General features: G+C 38.0%; 1 protein-coding gene across 1 annotated transcript; it reads right to left on the bottom strand.

Moving 5' to 3' along the window:
• Positions 1-3,001: 3,001 nt before the first annotated feature.
• On the bottom strand, positions 3,002-19,282 carry LOC145768787 (uncharacterized). The gene is made up of 16 exons (XM_082580379.1): positions 19,155-19,282; positions 17,998-18,081; positions 17,331-17,444; positions 16,834-16,976; positions 15,611-15,784; positions 15,236-15,344; positions 14,185-14,247; positions 13,519-13,700; positions 13,018-13,096; positions 11,511-11,640; positions 10,548-10,730; positions 9,413-9,484; positions 7,096-7,187; positions 6,715-6,802; positions 6,207-6,282; positions 3,002-5,834 (listed from the first exon to the last, which is right to left on the bottom strand). Exons 1-16 carry the CDS (start codon positions 19,251-19,253, stop codon positions 5,627-5,629), a joined length of 1,896 nt encoding a protein of 631 aa, XP_082436505.1. The 5' UTR covers positions 19,254-19,282; the 3' UTR covers positions 3,002-5,626.
• Between the last annotated feature and the right edge of the window lie 539 nt (positions 19,283-19,821).

Raw genomic sequence — 19,821 nt, 5'->3', positions numbered from 1 at the left:
CCCCCCGCTGCTATGTGTCGCCTTCGGCGAAAACGCCATCGGGCTTCGCCCGCCGGCCGTCAACATCCCCCTTTCAAAGTTTCTGACTACGCTACTGTCTTGCACTGTCAATATTTTGCCCCCCCCATTGTTGAAGGTCTGGCGGCGCCACTGCATGGCGCATGTAGCTGGAGCTCTGCAAACTCAAACCTCAACACTATAATGCAATAGGCTACAGTCAATCTACCGTAGGCTACGTGATTAAACAAAAATTTTAAAAGTTTTGAACGTAAAATACTTTTTTTTACCAGAGGTCTTAGAATCTAGAATGTACTGTTGTATCTTAAAACCAGGGCTAAAAATGGATTTGAAAAGAAGCCGATTACCTCCTATAGTTGTAAGTGCAGATTCATTAAAAATTGATGTGTTTATGTCGTGTAATAAAATTTAAGTGATACATAACAAAACTAAAACAACTACAACAAGTTTCCCGAACTGTTAGTAACCTCAACAAGTAGGCTACTGCAGTTCTTTACTTTTGAAAAAATCAAGAAAACAAAAATTACGCCTTTTAGAAATTGCTCACAAAATGTGACATAGCTAGTCGTAACTCTAAAGGCCATGCCCTCTCTCGTATTCTGTTTCGTTCCACTTTTAGTCAAGTCATTGAGGAGTCCTCCACACCTGGGACGTTGCACACATAGCATACTTAATGCGTGTCCACAAAAGGCTTAATTAAAACTTTTTGGTTGGATTGACAGTAGTGCTCTATATTAGACGTTTAATATATATTGACTGACGATTTCTATATTTAGAAGCAAATAGTCTAGTAGCCTTCTTTAATTAATGTGATTCAGTTCTACGCAAAATGAAGTAAACACAAAATCACTTCGGCTGCCCTTTCGTAACGAACTTTGAAAAGTTAGTTTGTGAAAAATTGTGGTAAGACTAACAAAACTGCAAAGAAAATTTTATTTGATTCTATTAGATGCTGTTCAAACATCATATGACAGTTACTTGTTTTTCCTGTGGAAATGGAGAAAGAGGGGGGTAGAAGGCTTTGATGTTGAAGCATCTTCTTACTACTTTCTTGAAGGTGTTTCGTGCGCAATCGACATGAACGCATTGGCGAAGAACGCTGATTGCAACATAGCCTAAGTGCCTTTAGGGAAAAAGTAAGTCAAATGTATTTAGGGGTGTTCAATTTCGATTTTCGATTCGATTTCGATTATGGTGATATTCGAAATTCGTTATTCGTGTCGGACATATTCGAAATTATAGCCGCCCTTTCGGCTGAACGCGGTTGAAAGTAACGCGAGTGGCGCGAAATCTGTCTTGTCTCATTTTGCAAGCGAAAAAAGACTTCGACGCATGCGCATCGTCGATCACGTGACTATCACACGCTCTCGCGGGTCCAACGGCCAGTCCTGCACCAGGGATGCCAGGTTGGCATTTTTATTGCCAAATTTCTCAAGAATAAAGATAGCTAGGTTGTGCAATAGCAGAAAGTGTAGGCTGAGCTTTGTCGCAGTTTTATCCATTTTTTACCGAATCCATAGGCGCCTAAGCCGTGGGGGCAGAGCCGTAGCCAGACCGCAGAGCAAGGGGTAGCCAGACCGCAGAGCAAGGGGGACAACTTTTTTAGGGGGGGCCGAACAAATTTAAATATGCAAAATCATTATAATTGTAGCTTTTGCCCGAGAATATTGAGATTATGCCAAGGGAGGAGAAATTTTTTTCAGGGGGGGCGAGGCCCCCCTGAAAAAAAGTTGCCCCCCCTGCTCTGCGGTCTGGCTATCCCGGCTGGCTACGGGCCTACGCATATTTCTGTGTGTGGGCAACTTTTTATGCTGTATTGATACATAAAACAATAGATGAACTAGCGATCGGCAGCAGGAAAACATTTTTTGAATGCAAACCGCAACAGCTTCGCTATAAATAATCACTAGAACGAGTTGCGATGCTACAATTCAACACCAGACAACAAAATCTGTCATTTTTACATTGATTTAATGTCTGCAGACGTTGAATCAATGTAAAAATGACTAATTTTGCTTCCTGGGACATAGCAAAAATCTACCATTTTGCGTCGATTCAATGTCATCAGATGTCGAATGCACCCCAAAACAACATAATTTGCTTACGTAGACGGAGCGTGCGTTTAGCTTGATGCGCTTGCAAACATACTCGATGTCGCTTTCGAGTCGAAACCTCTGCATTCTGCAGTGAAATGTCGCGGCAGTGAATCGCTCGCTGTGAAAATGAACTTGAAGTGTTTGGGATCCCAGCAACCTCGGCTCCAGCGGAGCGATCGTTTTCAAAAGCTGGCCTGATCGTCACGAAGTTGAGATCCCGACTGACGGGTGACCATGTCGATCAGCTTGTGTTCATAAACACCAACATGGGCCTGGAGCTGTAGACGTTATTTTGTGTTATTTTTTCGCAAATTTTCATGGCTTTTTTTCGCGTTTTCTAGCGAATTTTCATGTCGTTTCTTTCAATAAAATCACATTTTGCAGTTTGGTGAATAGTTGTGATATTCGAAATCGAAATTCGGAAATCGAAAATAAATTGAATTTCGAATATTCAAATAATCGAAATTGAACACCCCTAAATGTATTATTCCTGATTGTTTGAATACTAAACCTTAAATGAATCATGTTACTTCTAGAACAGTTTCAGACTGTGTTCTTCCAACTGGAAGAATTTTAGCGTTTTCGGTCATCAAAAAATTGCCGATTCTGATCGTCAACATTCATTTTGTAAGTTCACCAGTACTAGATGGAGGCGCTCAATGTCGGCTACACATCTTTCCATCTATTTGTTCAAAGATTCTATTTGAACAAGAACCTTCTGATGGTCCCAACTAAGAGTAAAGCCGCCTGTCAAGGTTTTTAGATAAGTAACTGCATTTGATGTATTCGTTCATAAGAATAGGTGTTTATAAACTTGACCGTTAGAATAACCCCTGAACCCGGAAGTCTTATTTTTCAATACAATACATCAAGTAACATTGTTTTAAACGTTTTCATTATTTATTGACAGTGAAACGAAAAGAAAACAACTTCATAATAAATTAATGGCAAGAAATGTGACAATTATGACATTAGCGACCATGTCGACTGGTAGAAACCGGTTCAATGCGGAAATGACAAGATATTTGTGCATCATACGTGTCTTCAATGTAAATCAGCTTTCGATGACAGAGCGCAATCACTCTACTGCAAAACAACTGTCCAGCTGGTGAATCAGTTATTTTTACGCTGATTCAACGTCTGCAGGTTAAACCACTGCTAAAAAGGACTGATTTACTGACTGGTAATCACATACCACCTACGTACGGACTAACTTTAACAAACACCTCATTAATATCAACTTCGGAATATGTCTGGCACAGATAAATGCATGAAATGTGAAATTCCTTAAATGCGAGAAAAGACTTTTAAAAAAACGTAAGGCTGAAGTAACATTGATAAAAGAGAGTCTGAAGAAATCATAATTTACATTTTACAATATGAAAACGATTACCCGGTTTATGATTGATGAGCCCTAAATTGATAACATTTTTAAGTCGGTCTGTGTCATTTGACGTTAAACCAACGATCATTCATAAGGTGGTGAACAATATTGGAATTTCTTTTGCTGAGGATTTTAAAAAGCTCCAACGGAAAAATGGATAGCGCCCTGTGCAAAAGTTTTACCATTGTTAGCATCATCAGTATGAAAAGCAAACGAATTTAATCTCAGAAATCAGGCTGAACTGGTTTTTTTTCGCTGAGACTTTTCGGTCATTTGTCCGAAATGACTTGAAAAAATTCGGTCATTTTTAGTCATTTTTGGTCATATATAGTCATATTGACTATACAGTATATTTTTTCGGACATTTTGACCGAATTGACTGTATTTTTTTCGGACATTTTGCTAAAAAATCGGTGACCGATAAATGACCGAAAAAAAAAACCCAAGGCTGAAAAACTCTCAATCGTGGGCCCCAAGCAGCCATTGAAAGGCGCAGTGATCTTACACAAAAGTTTCTAGCCTTTTACGTCTCAACTGCGGAGTGCTTCGACACCAAACTTTGAATTTGCCACAAGGGACATATTGACACAAGGTGAATCTTCCGAAAATAGCGAGTACACAAATCTGTGTTTATCAATCTACAACCAAAACCCCCGGGTACTTGGGGTGTTCATGGCCCCCTGAGTCTGAAATAAAATATTACAAAAAGTAGTTGAATTTTGAGTGACTATAATTCACAGTTGCGTTGTTCTTTTAATAGCACTAATTGAAGGCTTTTTTAATTTGTTTTTCTCTGACCTTTTAAAGGTCAAGCATGGCAGTAAAAAGCAAAACGCAAATGCATTTTTCCAGCAGTGAAAATGAAGAAAAAAATGGCCAATGAAATTGCTCTGTGAGCACTTCAATGAGTAACCATGCACTCAAATCGCAGAACGTAAGGCTTATAAAGCTTCGTACAAGGTGGAATGAATGTGGTCAATGGATTGAGATGTGTGATCCTATCCTTACAGCAACGAATTTTTAACTAGGTTTTCTGAACAAAGGGTAGATCAACTTTTTTGGCAGTGCAGGTCACCTCTATGTAAGCGTTATTTCCACGCAAAGCCCCACACAAAAAATCAACCTCTTTTCTGCAGATTTTTAATCAATGTAAAAAATGGTTGATTTGCTGTCTTGGGTGGTGGCAGAATAACGATGCAACAAAATGAATCTATCAAGTTTAGCTGCATGGATGCAATTGAATGCAACTCTGCATAGTACGTAAATAAAAGAATTATCTAATGCTTTCTAAGGATAAAAAAAATGCATCCTGGATCGGTACTTGGCGAGGGGGCGGTGGTTCCCCACTCCTGCCCCACACAGTATTCAAGCGGTCTCAGGCCGAGGATAAACATTCTCATCATCGAATAAATTTAGAATAACATGCATCTCCAACACTAAGTATGCAACTGAAAAAAAAAAGAAAAAAAACTTGTATCCCCTTAGAGCTTTTGCACGGAAATCCGGGTCAACGAATGATTTTAGAACAACGTCTGCAGACGTTGAATCAATATAAAACTTGCCAGATTTTGCTGACTGGGCACGTAAAGATGGTTGCAGTATGTCTAAAGGAAATTGTGTCATAAATATTTATAATAGGTTCAACTGTGGTTTAACAGGAAGGACACGGGAACACTGTCACGTGAATTTGAATACTCATAATAAGAGGCGTACCGTGTGGCAGCGGATAAAGGCTTTTCCACAGCCGAAAGCTGTATCGTATGGTTGATTGAAGGTGCAAAATCACTGAGGACAAAACGGAACTGAGTTTTTATGAAAAAAAAAGCTGTCACTAATTAACTTGCACACAACAAACACGGTCGCTCGTGATCGCAAACAATAGGATTGGTCCACTTCAGCCGGAGATTGCAACTTAGAAAAAAAGTGAAGCGGTCTAGTCAGGGTAATGTTGTCAAAACAAACGATCAAAAGTCAACAAAAGAACAAGCGGAGCATGGCAAGACACCAAACTAAATTCATGTACAAACTCAACAAAAACAGTTATCACGAGGCAAAGTAAGTTATTCTAACCAACGTAGACACCACAGTTTGTAAAAAGACAGCTGACAATGACGCACTCCCCCGCTAACTATTGCATAGACTGTCTTATTGGCATAGCTGCATCCATTCGACTCATTCGTGAACTTATTGCAGTATCGACTGGTAAGCTATTTTGAACTGGCTGTAGCGAGTTCGGATAACGTAAAGCTCCGCCCATGTCTTGACCAATCAAAGCGTTGCTTGGGATGGACGGCATTCGCATGCTGTGAGTCACAGTTGATATTTCTGAAAGGTCACTGCGAATAAAAACAATTAGAGTAGAGATCAAATAGATATTCTTTTTGTTTCACAAAAGTTGTCATATTCTGCACCCAGCATACATACAAAAGTGGCGTGATTTATTAAGCTAGCAATATAGAACGATATAATTAGAAAAAGAGTGGGATATTTAATTTATTTACATTACAGTAACGCTATGTTTGTGTTATAAAAGTGCCATAGAACGTGAAATCAATTACGTCGCCTGAAAAAAATTGATTATGTATGAACAGTCAGTTAACAAGCCATCAACCGAACACATTCACACAAACGTTGAAAAATTTCTGCAAAAGGTTTTTTGATTAATTTTCAACACGCAACCATTCCGAAAACTCAAGTGCGGCGCTCACCTGCGAGGAAGAATGTTCGGCGAAAAATTTCGTAAAACAGAAGGAGGAAACACTGCCGCCCCCGGCATACCAATATCTGTGAGATTAACACTTTTAGTGAGTGGGAAGTTTTCAAGTCCGAAATGTACTCAAGTACAAAACAAAATATTGTCATCAGTCATCTTTCGGAAAAAAGGCGGCCATGGTTCGACAACAAGCGGGGTGTCTCAAATTGAGACACCGAAAGTGTTTCAGCAGCTCAACAAAAGCGATGTTCAGTACCCAAGTTGTTTCCAAAAAAGGAGAATAATGGTTAGCTATGATTATTGTGCACCAGAAAAAGCGAAATCATTTTACAATATTATTGGATGGAGATTGTCTGTTTGAAGACTAGAACAAGGCCGTTTATAAACAAGCGACACTCGATGCAAATCAGAGACTGTACTTGACCTTTATACCATGGCCTACACAATTCTTTTTCTAGTAAAGGTTCTAAAACAAATAAAACAATCTGATTGGTTACCCTTACCACGGTGATTGACAGGCTGAGAAGTGGGCGGGATTTGAGGACCGATGTCTTTGAGTTCATTGTGTGACAGAAAGTCCGGTACAGAAAGCTGAAGAACAGCATGTCATAGATTTCACAGCCGTATATTTGTCATAAAAAGCAAATTCAATTTTTGTCAACAAGGAGTGCAGTTATCTCAACAGCCAAGTTGTTAAATCAACAGTTCAGACAACCAGAAGTTGATAAAGTCAAAATATTTTTGCTTTTGTTCCTCAACCTAAATTTGAAATTAAGGTGTGGGTGACCAGAGGTTAAAGTTATACTGCAATGTAAACATTGTCGACGGACGTCAAAACGATGCAAAGAAGGCAGCTTTTGCTTGCTGAAAATGGATGTGTATACCTGGTTTGGAACTGGTTGTTGTCGGCGGAAAGCGGCCGAAAGTAGAATTGCACGAGATTGCGCCATCAACGATTCCCGATAGGCAATTGCAGCTGAATATAAAACTTCGTTAATTGAGACACTAGTATAGTTGCAACAATAAAATTTCAATAACGAATAATTTTGTTTGGACCACAAAAACAAAGTTACTTCAAACAACCCTACGCTCTTGCTTTCCTGTAACTATACTACACCAATGTTTTTTGCTGGGCTATTCATGACTGTGTCTATCAGAATAGTAAAAAAAACGTTTTTTTAAATAAAATTCAGCCCGCCCAGGTTTTTATGGACAAAAACGGACTTTTTGGTAAAAAAACCGGGTTTTATCATGTAAAAATAACCAAAAAACTATTTTTTTGCGTAATTTGTTTATTGGTTAAAATAAGTTGACTAATATTTATGCTCTATAAATTTTTTTCTTAAACAGTTCAGAAATTTTCTCAAATTGAAACAGAATTTTCCATTGGGCAACACTAGTTTTATATTTCTAGCCACGTCCTTTTTAAAAAAAACGGGATGTCAATAAAAAAAAAAAAAAACAGCCACCAGGATACTCAGGCAGCTCTCCCGTGATTTTGGTAGATCTAATATGCGCCATTTTGTCGAAAATGACTTTTTTGCATTTTTCTACGTTTAAAGACTTCATGCATCTCCTGACAAAAATTTGTGCCCTAATGTAGTATGGTTTTCGAGATAATTGGTGGGTAAAACCTAACATATTCTAATCTGTGCAAGAATAATTTTCTGAAACCTAACATATTCATCTACTCCAATTACGTAACAGGATATCGTCACGTGACAGCCATAATTTCAGAAGCAATTGCAGCAGGCTATTTCACAACATCTTACATCTCTTGAGTTGCATGAAGCGGATTTAAAAGCGTTTGATAAAGTAGATTGCGTGAAAATGTTGTCAAGCACTAATTAAGCTTAATTATGTAGGCTAGCCTAAAAATGTCCATCCAAACACACTAGCTTTTCTTTTCATTAAATGCCGTATCATTTACGTCTCGCCGATCAGTTTGATTTTACGGTACGCTAAATAACTTAGCTTGCATATGATTATTAAGATTGTAAAGCAGAGGCCCGGGGCCGGGAGTACGCTACTCAGTGTGTTTGGTCATTTTTAATCAACCGTCCCAGATGCTGTGCAGCCAATGAGCCAATGTAGTACGGTAGCCTTAAATCAGGGGTGACGAACCTTTTTGCGGTCGCGGGCCACTTTGTCAATTACACAGGAGTTATCGGGCCACACAACTTAGCGCTTGTCAAAATTCTATGACGTCATAGATTGGAATCGACCAAAAATACAAGGTGAAGTTGGTGAATAGTGTTTAAACAACTTTGCCTTATAGCTTTCCTATTTTCTAACTTTAAACCTTGAAAGTTAGTGTTTAGGGCAAGAAAATAGCAAAGGAAAGGTGTACCAGTGAATGCATAAAACAGCTTTGAGATGTCTTTTGTCTTTAATGATTGAGCGATCGTCAAATCGTTTTGCGGGCCTCACAAAACTCATTGACGGGCCGCATGCGGCCCGCAGGTTCGTCACCTCTGCCTTAAATGAAGGCATGGTTATTAAGTAGGCTACCAGCAACTAATTTTGAGTCAGCGATAGCCTTTAACCGAGCAGGCTTTTTGTGATATCAGCAAAGTCATCTAGAGATTACAGTGATAAAATGATACACAGTTCTGGGAGAAATCCAAAGGCTTACCGGTACTTTAGGTTTGATTTAGGCTTACAAAGCCAACATAGTGTGGTCAAAGTCAACATTTAGCTTATATGAGGCTTTATCATACAAAAACATAACATTAAATAAGCCAATAAAGCGGTTAAAGTCAACATCGAGAGTATATATTAGGTTTTATCATACAAACCTAATACTTTTTTTATAACTAGTTATCTGGCAAAACCAAATATAAGCCATATTTTAATAAACAAACAAAAACCTGGCTCAAATTTCATTCTTAAAAATTTTGTTTGGTTGTCCGCTCCAGCCTTCCAAAAGTCAACTTCGAGTGTTTTACCTTGTTAATTTTACAGCTATAAACACAAAAAGTCGTTTTTCTCGAAAACTTGAAAATGGCGGATATTAGGTTGTGACAAATCACGGGAGAGCTACCCACCACAACTCTGGTGTCAATAGATTTTGAACTTGAACTAAGTCACAAAGAAGTCCCCAAACACAAAGGGACTCATTTAAATAACCTAGTTTTACAAAAGTATTTAAAAAGTCTAAAGACACTGTTCAATAAGAAAAGTCGATAACCAGATCCTCACAATCGATCCAATGCTGTGGGTCGCTCAGATTCGCTCGGCCGTCTGGAACAATGGGAGGCAAAAGAGGGTATGCTGGAACAGACGAAAGCATTAGGCCAGTTAAAGTTGTGAGAAAATAGTGTTATATGTTTAATTGTTTATGTACGTTTGGGGTTCTCATGAAATCCCTATCGATCGTGGTAGCCTACTCCAAGCCTTGCCTAGTGGATACACGACTTTATGACGCGGTCCGAATGACGCCATCCTTAGGACGCAAGGCACGAATGACGCAAGGCCCTAACGACGCAATATATGAATGACGAGGCCTAAATGCGCAATGCATGAATGACGTGCCACTTGGTTATTTCTAATGAAATTAATTGTTTTATTAATAGTTCCATCTATGATGACTACTTTGAGACTACAGTATCAATACAAGCCTAGCAGATTGCACTTGCCTTGCGGTTTGCACCAACCAAGTACTACTCAATCAGTGAGGCTGTGTAATAAAAGCAATGCTAGGCTACTGTCGATCAAAGTGAACCACCTACTGGCATGGGCATGCATAGGCCTACTGACGAGTTGAATGCACGGTATTTCATCTTCGTGACTATCATGCAGCCTACTTTCAATAATTAGTGTTTCAAAAATTGCCTTTCGAAGCCAGCAGTTTAAATCGGGGCTTAGTTGAAGACAATACACATCGGATATTAGGTTCACAGTCAAGTTTGTTCCGAGTTTGTGTCTTCACACTTGCAAGTGCAGAAAAAAGCCACTTTTACACAAAGTAAGGTCCCAAACCTCGATTGTTGCCGAACGATGGACCAAGCAACAACCCTAAGAATAAGCGCTGGAAAATAAATTCAAAACTAAGTCACATTTCCAGTCAATAATCGTGACACAAGGTAAAGTGGGTTATGAAAATTTCTGTTTACGACTTGTGCTTGCTCTGAGTGGATATGGATTCGAACCAAAGCCCACCAGACCCAAGAACAACAATCATATTCATTTGGAGAATGTGGTCCCAGACAACAAAATCAGTCACTATTACATTGATTGAACGTTTGCTGACTGTAGACGTTGAATCAATGTAAAATGACGGATTTTGCTGTTTGAGGTGTTTGAAACAATCAGTGTCAGTGGTGAGGTTGCTTACCGTTGTTAGAAAACAGTGAGTTAACCACTTCCTGTGCCACCTCAGATGAAGATTTTTCGTAGGAAGCTGCCAGGTTTTTTGAGACTTGAAAGAGATCCATATCGTTCACGTTTCGGCGATTAAGAAAACTGTTATCCTCATGTTTGACATTGTTGTTTACTTCTGTGCTGCAGTTGGGGACAGCTGTTCAATGAAATTAATGTTATTAAACTTTCTTAACAAGTGACAGTAGGCTACATTGTTGAAGGGTGATTTCTATCGTGAGTTCTTGTACAACTGTAGTATTATTCCAGACAGCAAATCAGTCGTTTTTTACATTGGTTCAACGTCTGCAAAGGTTAAATCAATGTAATAAACGGCTGATTTGCTGTCTGGGATTGATGACACAGCATAATAATGAATATTAATCATACAGAGCGCAGTCGCTTGCTATAACTACTACGCGCCACACGAAACAGCCTACTGAGAGAGTAGCAAAAAATAAAATTGCTTTGTATCGCAAACATGGTTAAGCATAGAAACAACTTGCACAACGCTCTTCTATAAAAATTATATAGTGCTCTTTGGCGCCATCACTTGGAAATAGTAGTTTCGTATGGCGTCTTCACATATGAATCGCGTTGTCTTTTAGCCAGTTTTTAAATATATTCCCGCATTGATAAACTGTGTTGAAACCACCGAGTAGTGCAGTTCATGGACAGTCTAAATCTAAAACCAAATGATCAACAGTTTGCCGGCTTTTTTGTAATTTGGACAAATTGATGTGTTTTGATAGCCCTTGCAGACCGTGCTAAACCTGGCTGTTATTCACTGATTTTATGCCATTGTGCTTGTATAACTTTAGAGGCGTGGAAAAGTTTACTCCTTGTAAGTTTGATTCGCTATCATCGTGCCAATACGGCCATGACTACTGCGTCTAGCGATATAAAGCTTAGTTTACAGATCAATGAATAAGCAAAGCACCTAGCATACTTGGAGGTTCCTGGGAGTTCTTGTGCCACTGTTCGGGGAGACGAAGATGCTTTAAAAGCGGGTTTGTAGAAGAGACGGTGGATCTTTGACGCAGAGAAGAATAGCGACGAGGCTGAGTGGTCTGCAAATAACATAATATAAAATGTAGTAGTTTTGCGTCATCAGAAAGGAAAAAAAGTACGAAAATCTCTAATAAGTTTGTCTACACCAGAGGTGACGAACCTGCGGCCCGTCAAAGAATTTGTGAGGCCCGCAAAACAATTTGACAATCGCTCATACATTAAAGACAAAAGACATCTTAAGCTGTTTTATGCCTTCACTGGTACACTTTTCCTTTGCTACAGGTCGAGGCTGACAGATGGAAATCTTAGTTAGTGTGCAGCAGTTGCCACATCGTCTGTTCGACCTAATATTGAACGCTTAGTCAAGCAAAAACTTTCCAAAAATCCCACTAAGCAAAAAATTCAATGCTTCAATGTTATTTTTTAATATTTTATCATTATGCTTCAATGCTGCATTAGATAGCTTCAGCTGTATGATTCGCATGGGCTTTTTACTGTTGTATGTTTCGATTCTGCGTAAGATACTTTCAACTGTGTGTGTTTTATTACTTTCATTTGCCGTTTGTTACTTTTCATGAATAATATCTTGAGTCGCTTCTAAAAGATTTCATAGTAGGTTACGATTAAAAAGTTGTGCGGCCCGATAACTCATGTGTAATTGACAAAGTGGCCCGCGACCGCAAAAAGGTTCGTCACCCCTGGTCTACACCGATGGAGGCTGGCTTCTTCAAAGACCATAGTTAGCGAAATCGAGAAACCCAGTGTGGATCACTGATCTTGACTACTTTTTATGACCCACCAAACGGAGTGAATAGCCTAGCGGTGAGTTTCCATCAAAACTGAAGGAAATTTCTACCAATATGCAACTAACTCAGAAAAGATATCATGAAAAAGTCGGTAACTATTACAAGAAGACAGCACAAAACACGAGTGGTCGTGATAAGGTCACCTGGATAGAGTTAATCATGTCGCTTCGGTTTTACTCATCGCCACTCACCAGCAAATCAATAAACGGGGAAAATGGCGAAGCGTTATAAGTTTAAAAGGTGCCTGAACAGTTGCTTGGGTAGCAAGATGGACCACTGGACAGTGCGCATGTCTGTAGTTGCTACTTAACAGGGCCACAAAACCAAAAAACTACAGCTCTAAAGAATGGCAAAACAATTATAAACAAAATGCAAGATATGGCGGATTAAACGTTTGCTTTCTTCCCAACCACAACTTCATTCTGGTCGCAACAAGCAGGACTGCGAAGTAAAACAAAAATCCGTGGACTGTCGCAATAGGCTAACAACCCCATAGCCTTACCTACAAGTTGTAATTTTGCATGCATGGATTTACGAACTTAAACTATCGCTTTAAGCGACGTCATTGTCATTACAACCCGTCAGTTCAAATGATACGAAACGGACGGTTCATAATTCTTTCGTCATCACCTCTTTCGGTGCAGAAACCGTCAGCAGCTTCTTCGTTTTTTCAGATATAAGATCTTCTTCTTCTGATCTGTTTCTGCGCCTTAAAAATAAAAACTTTCATAACTATCTTTGGAGTGAACCAAGAAGTACTACTGGCTAAGACTTTTTTTTTCGCCGGTAGAACTTCAAAGCTAGCTTCAATCAAATACAAAGAATATGGTGATTGGTAAAGCAAGATATGAAATCTACAGCTGTACTGGTCGATGACCGGAAACGAGTGATCTCAATGGTCAGGTTGATGGCCCATCCCTACGTTCAGTTACCATTGTTTTTCTAAGCAGGAAAAACACATTTTTTATTATTAGTTTACATTTGCACAAGTATTCCATTGCCACTCCATAGTGAAACCGTTCATGGAAATCTGAACAACTTTCGGAAAATTTTTTTGATCGACAATTTAAGCCGTTGTGCCAAACCAGGTGGTGTTGGAGAGAAATCTAAGAAATTGATTGCGTGACTTACTCGTGTCTTTGGGAAAAGCTAACTGTCTCCTTCTGCGGTCCCGGATGCGCTTTATCCTTCCCCCATTTCTCGATCACGCTCAGAATGGGATCGGTTTCGTCCTTAGCTTGTCTGCACTTCTCCTCCTGTCTGGCAGTGGGACAAGAGAAAACACTCCCTGATTCGGATTTGATGGCAGATTTCTGAAAAATAAATAAATTTGAAGATGAAAAATTTAACCGAGCGTCCAATTTTGTTAATATTAAAAAAGTTGCCAATTTATAAAATCAAGCTTAACCAAAATTAAAGTAACACACAGTATTTTCAATAGAAAAAAGTCGGCTGTATAGCCGAGTGGTGACAGCCCGGTTCGACCTTCGAAAGGGGGCCGTTTCGACACTGCTCAAGGGCATGCGGCTGTGTCTTTGACAAAACAATTAAAGGCATGCCTGATGGTGGACACGAAGATTGACTTCCTTACCTCGTCCACTTAATCTAAATTTTCAACTACGGACAAAAAAGAAAAAATAACATCTTCATTAGTGCTGTACTAATGAAAGGAGCAAAATAATATACATAGCAATTAGAGCAAGTGTCGATTGCATAGACTAGAGGAACGTATGTCAATAAACACCACGGGGAAAGTAGAAACAATATATTAGCGAAGTTTCCAAACATAATGCTCACCTGAGCTGGTGTGCGCTTGCCAAGCGTAGTCGGGTTAGAAGATCGGACCTTGGTTTGCTCAACCTGCAACACGAAGTACAGTTGGTATTCACATAACAGCTGGCTAACACTATCCAGGGTACCGAATATATCTTGTGAATTTTTCTCGAGTTAAATCCAAATGCTCTCATCCTTAATGAATACATAAATACAATGCACTGAAAAATGGTTCAATAAAGTGCATGTTTTCTGCTGATTGCAAATAAAGTTCAAGAAAAGTATTTGGCTCATCGGCTGTTCACGTGTCATATTGATTTTATTGGTGTCACAAAGTGGCCCCCTTTACACCACAAGTCCTTCGGTTGAAAGACAATGCTATAGTCCACTATGACTGTTTAGTTTCCAGGCAAAAGACTTGATTTCGTTTCGAAAGAAGTTTGTCAGTGAAGAATTAGTTTATATTTATTTCGAAATCCAAGCAATTTAATTTCGTTAGAAGTTCGAAACCGTACACACCAGAATCTAAGAACTCAAAAGCGCTATAAAATTTATGTGGCATTGCTTTTTGATAATAATTTACTTGTCATAAAATTTCGTTTGAACATAACTTTACAATAAAACTATATGAAGTTTTGCAACATTTTGTTTCGACACAAAGCTCTTAGGCCTTGATTACATTTTTTAGCAAATGGAGAGTCTTTGCAAAAAATGTCGTTTTCTTTTAACAAAAAAAAAAACAAATCGTTTCGAACGTTCCAAATTAAAAACTATCGGTAGCCATTTCAATCTACAACACTTTAAAATTACACAATTTAATTTTGAAAATATGGCACGCTTCGTGAATGCACATGAAACGTGCCAAAACAACATTTCGTCAAAAAAAACAATGATTTGCTTAATTCGCAAAAAAAACAAGGTTCGTTGTATTTTATCCATCTTTCTGAAGATGGTGGTATTGCTGTAATACTAAACATGTTCAAAACAACAAAAAGTAGCAGTTAAAAGTTAACTGGCAGTATTTCCCATTAACAATTTGGCATATGTACAACGCGAATGCTCGTCTCAGTCTCACATGGTTTTCTCGAGGCTCCTTCGATCTCTGTCGCTCAAAAAATCTACTGCTCTGGTCGGATTCCTGCTTTGAAAAGTCAGAATTTCTTCGATCTGGTCTTCTTTGCCGGCTAAAATAACAGTTTTTCTATTGAAATATAATATTAAAAATCTTAGAAACGTTCAGTGCTGAGAGTATCAACAAAAACAATGGCCAAAAAGAAAAATTACTTTTCTTAGTTAAACTACAAAATAACGTGCTTAAGTACTCGCAGGGTTGAAAAGCTACTATTTTAGGTATAGCCACACATCAGGTGCACACATCTAATGAATTTCGAAGTATTACAACATAATATACATCTGTTTGCAATATTAAGCTTTACTGGTGGAAACACACCTTCCAGGATTGTGCGATTGCGGTCGCCTGTCATATCGGTAAGCCCGAATGTCGTATCCGTATTCTTGTACAAGTTCATCCTTGCTTTTTGGAGCTTGTTCTTTTTCATCGTATTTGTCGTGCACCCACTTTGACTTGCTAGGCTCGCGGTTGAAGTTGCGGCTTCCAAAACGACTACGTGAGAATCACAAATTTCGTACAAAGGTTACTTTGCTGAACCATAAGAAAACGAAACCACGCAAAGTCACGACATTCATCATGTTACAATAAAAAACCGACTGCGTACGTTTTCGGCTACACATCAAGCCATCTTCGAAGCCTATTCGAAAACACGTAACATGTTGACTTGAGCGGTTTGAAACGACGAGATTCGTAAATTCCTTGATTTGTAACCAAATGCAAGTCTCCGCTTGGATAAAATAATCATAAGCAAACTTCTGAGGCGCATCTCGATTTTCTTTTGAAATAAAATCAAGACATTTGTGTTTGAGAAACACTCCTAGTAATGATAATAACACTGGTCTACAAAAAAAGAATTTTTTTTGCTCCATGAACTTTGAAGACTGATTTAGAGTAATTTTGGGGTGCTGAATCCGAATCTGACCTCAGATTTATCCTATCACGTCAGGTTTGTGAAATATGATAACAAATTGCTACTTTCGTCAAAAGTGGAAGATTTGGCGTTGCGTTTACCACCAACATATGCAGTGCTGTAACAAAAGGTTAGTGTTAGACAGGCCAAAACAGCCTAAATATGGTTACTGAACAAGCATTGCCATAGGCTTGCTTAAATCTTTGTGGTTTCATGCAAAACATTGACGGGGGGAGGGGGTCAGTTACACTTATAGCCTCCCTTTTAGCTTGTTATTACTGCCTTGTTAATAATGTTGCTTAGAAAACAAATTGGTATCAAAATTATAATTGGTAGGTGTATTTCAGCTACTTATGCACCACATGGCCTGGATTTCTGGATCTTGCACAATGTGTATGTGCAATAAACGCAACGTCAAATCTTCCACTTTTGACAAAAGTAACAATATGCTGTTATCATATCTCACAAACCTGACGTGATAGCATAAATCTGAGGTCATATTCGGATTCAGCACCCCAAAATTACTCTAAATCAGTTTTCAAAGTTCACAGAGCAAAAATCGTGTAGACCAGTGTAATCTAACACAATGCGGTAACATTACTTCATTAACACATTATTACAGGTAGCATACCCCCTGTCTCGGTTAGTTTCTGATCTCATGTCGTGTTGATAAAATTTTCCTTTGCTAGGAATGTTGAAGGGGGAGTCAACCTCAGTGTTGCCAAATGCTTGAGAAGTGAGAATGTTATCTTTTGCTTCTTGATTACTGTCCGGCTGAAAAAACTGATATCAATTAAAAACATAGGATACACTTCAACTGTAAAAGTTGGGGCAACAAAACCTAGACATTTGATTAAATAAACAAGAACATTAACACGAGTTATCGGCCTCTATCGTTGAAATGTAAAAGCACAGCTAGCCTAACCCTTGAATGCAATACAGTACCAATAAATTTAGTACAGAAATTATAAAAACTCAGGTGAAAAATTGGTGCAGTAATCTATTCAGGTTTCAGAGCAGTTACACAAACGTGATATTATATTAGAATATCAATAACGTCGCAATCTTCTTCATATTCAAATAGAAGAAACCAACAATCAAAGCTTTATATTTTTAACATCCCCTTACTTTTTTATTTTCTTTTTTCTCCTGCAGTTTACTGCAAATCTGTTCGGAACAAGTGATTGGTTTCTCTTCTTCTGCTTTATTGACATGTCCAGCAATGTCATCCTGACAGTTCTCCTGAAAAAAAAAATCGTGATAGATGTGTCACCACAACATGACACTCTGTAACACTTCTAAACAAGAAACAGCAGATTGCTTAGAAACTTTGTTTATTGTGCAGTAAAATTATACCTATTGAACCATGTACAAGCTAACAACAAATAAAGATTTATAGAGCTTGATTATTTCATTCGTACTTTGAAAGGCCTACTTTGAATACAGTATATTTGTATATATAGTACATATAGTTATATCTCGCATGCACACAATTAAATGTATATAGAAAATTAGAAGATCTTAAATGTACAAGCTAAAATGTTTTGAAAGGTTGTTTTATTATTAGATAGTACCGGTATATAAAATAAACGTAAAAGTAATTAAAAGTTTAAAATGATTGTTTTTGTTACCATATTCTTATTGTGTCTCAAACATTGATTTCAAAAATATTTACATGTACGAGTCTGTATTCATTTGCAACAAACGCATATGACAACAGAGGAAGATCTATCCGCTGTGTCTTGTGCTAAGATGGAACATTTTTTGTTAAATTCCCCCTTTCGGTAACACTTACATGATCTGATTCAGTAATTCCGTCATCCTCTTCTGCGGTTTCAAACCCTGATAAATTGAAATAATCTTGATCCAAATCACTTTCCTAAATAAAAATTGCATAAAAAGAAGGTTGAGTTGGGAAATGTAGAATATGATACCGTATTGGTTTGGTAATTCAAAAACAGAAAGCAGCATTACTTTGAGAGTCTCGCATTCAAAAACTTGGTTGTGATGTCATAAAAGACTCAGAAAAAGAAAAATTGCAGGAAACCGGCTCAGTGTGACCATGCGAATTCAAAAAAAAGTAAATAACAATAGAGATATAACTAGGCTAAGTATAATAAAATACAGACATACTACTTCTGTTCAAATAAACTTTGTTCAATCAATTTCACTTCCCAAAAGTTTTATAAAAGTTACAAGTGAAATAATTTTATGGCGATTTAAATGCAATTATATGATACAGTATTTTCACCAAAAAGGTAGTGGTAAAAATGCAACAAAATTTGTAGTCAAAACCAAATTAAGGAGAAAGATTATAGTTGCAAAGTTCAGGAAACTTGTCACCTTTTGGACTTTTTTCTTTGTGTTAAAAAGTTTAATCGCCCTTGCACTTGTAAGTGTTATATAATTGTTATTGTAGGACTATTTTCCCAACAATTAAAGTTTTTTTTTCTATTTTGCTTCTAGGTTTGGTGGCTGCGCAATTTTAACATAGTGGTAACACTGTTTTATCGATGTATATTTTAAACTTTTGGGTTTTGCCATCTTTCCCTTTTGTTGGTGTCAAATTCATATGTTTACTTTGCCGTTTTGTACATGTTTGCGCCAGCAGCAAAAAATAAATTGAATTGAATATTGAAGTAAAGCACCATAGTTTTGATGATACAAATTTTAATACAAAAAATAAAAAGTCAGGCAGCACTACTTCTAAAAATATAGTTAGCTAATTTGATGACAAAAAATACTAATATATTGTAAGTTTGCATACAGACGGTGACGTAGGATTCAAAGAACCCAATTAGCCTAACAGTTCGTATTTACATTGATTCAATGTCTGAACATTGAATAATATTCAATCGTTGAATTTACAGAAGGCGTAGTTGGATTTTCAAAAAATTGCAGAATAGGGAACTCGCCAAATAGTAGCAGACCCAGCAGAAGTGGATGACTTACAGACTCTGAAAGACTGAAATTGCATTGTTGCTGGGATTCTCCTTCTGACAATACTTCTCGACTTGAATTCAATTGACGGCGTCTCCTTCTATCACTCATTTTATGTTAATTTGCTATTTAAATTCCAATTATTTTAGCAAAGTTAAACCTAGATTATTTCAGATCACAAACAACTCATATTTCTGTTTAAAGCACTTTGGTAGACCACAACTAGGATAGAAAAGGGGAATATGATTAAGACTTGCAGAGAAAATGCCATTGCATAGCATCTGATTTCTACGCTGTTACATTAAAAGTTCCACTCCCAGCTAAGCTGGTTGTTAAAAACATCGCTGTCGCTGACCTTTACCTAGGGTGAGCATATTACTGAAGGAAAGGCGGCCGAGAGAAAGGAACTGGCCACCCTTCTCTTGTTAGTGCCCATGGTTTAGTACAATGAAGGTATAATCTTCTCATACCCAACATTTGAATCAAGTATGGGACCATCCTCGTACTGGGAAAGCTTCTTGCAGAGCTTAATCCTGACGGTTTCGCATACTTATGGACTAGAGGCTTTAAATTACTGACACAGGCCGGGTCACAGAGTGAAGTTTCCGATTGTTGAAGTCTTGTTGCCAGGGAATTATTCCATCCAATAGATGCCACTGAATGGAGAACTGTCTTTAAT

Source organism: Aplidium turbinatum, chromosome 4 (genome assembly GCF_918807975.1).
Source record: "Aplidium turbinatum chromosome 4, kaAplTurb1.1, whole genome shotgun sequence".
In the NCBI taxonomy this organism is placed as follows: domain Eukaryota; kingdom Metazoa; phylum Chordata; class Ascidiacea; order Aplousobranchia; family Polyclinidae; genus Aplidium; species Aplidium turbinatum.
The sequence above is the reverse complement of the archived record's forward strand: the minus strand, read 5'-3'. Positions and strand labels throughout refer to the sequence as shown.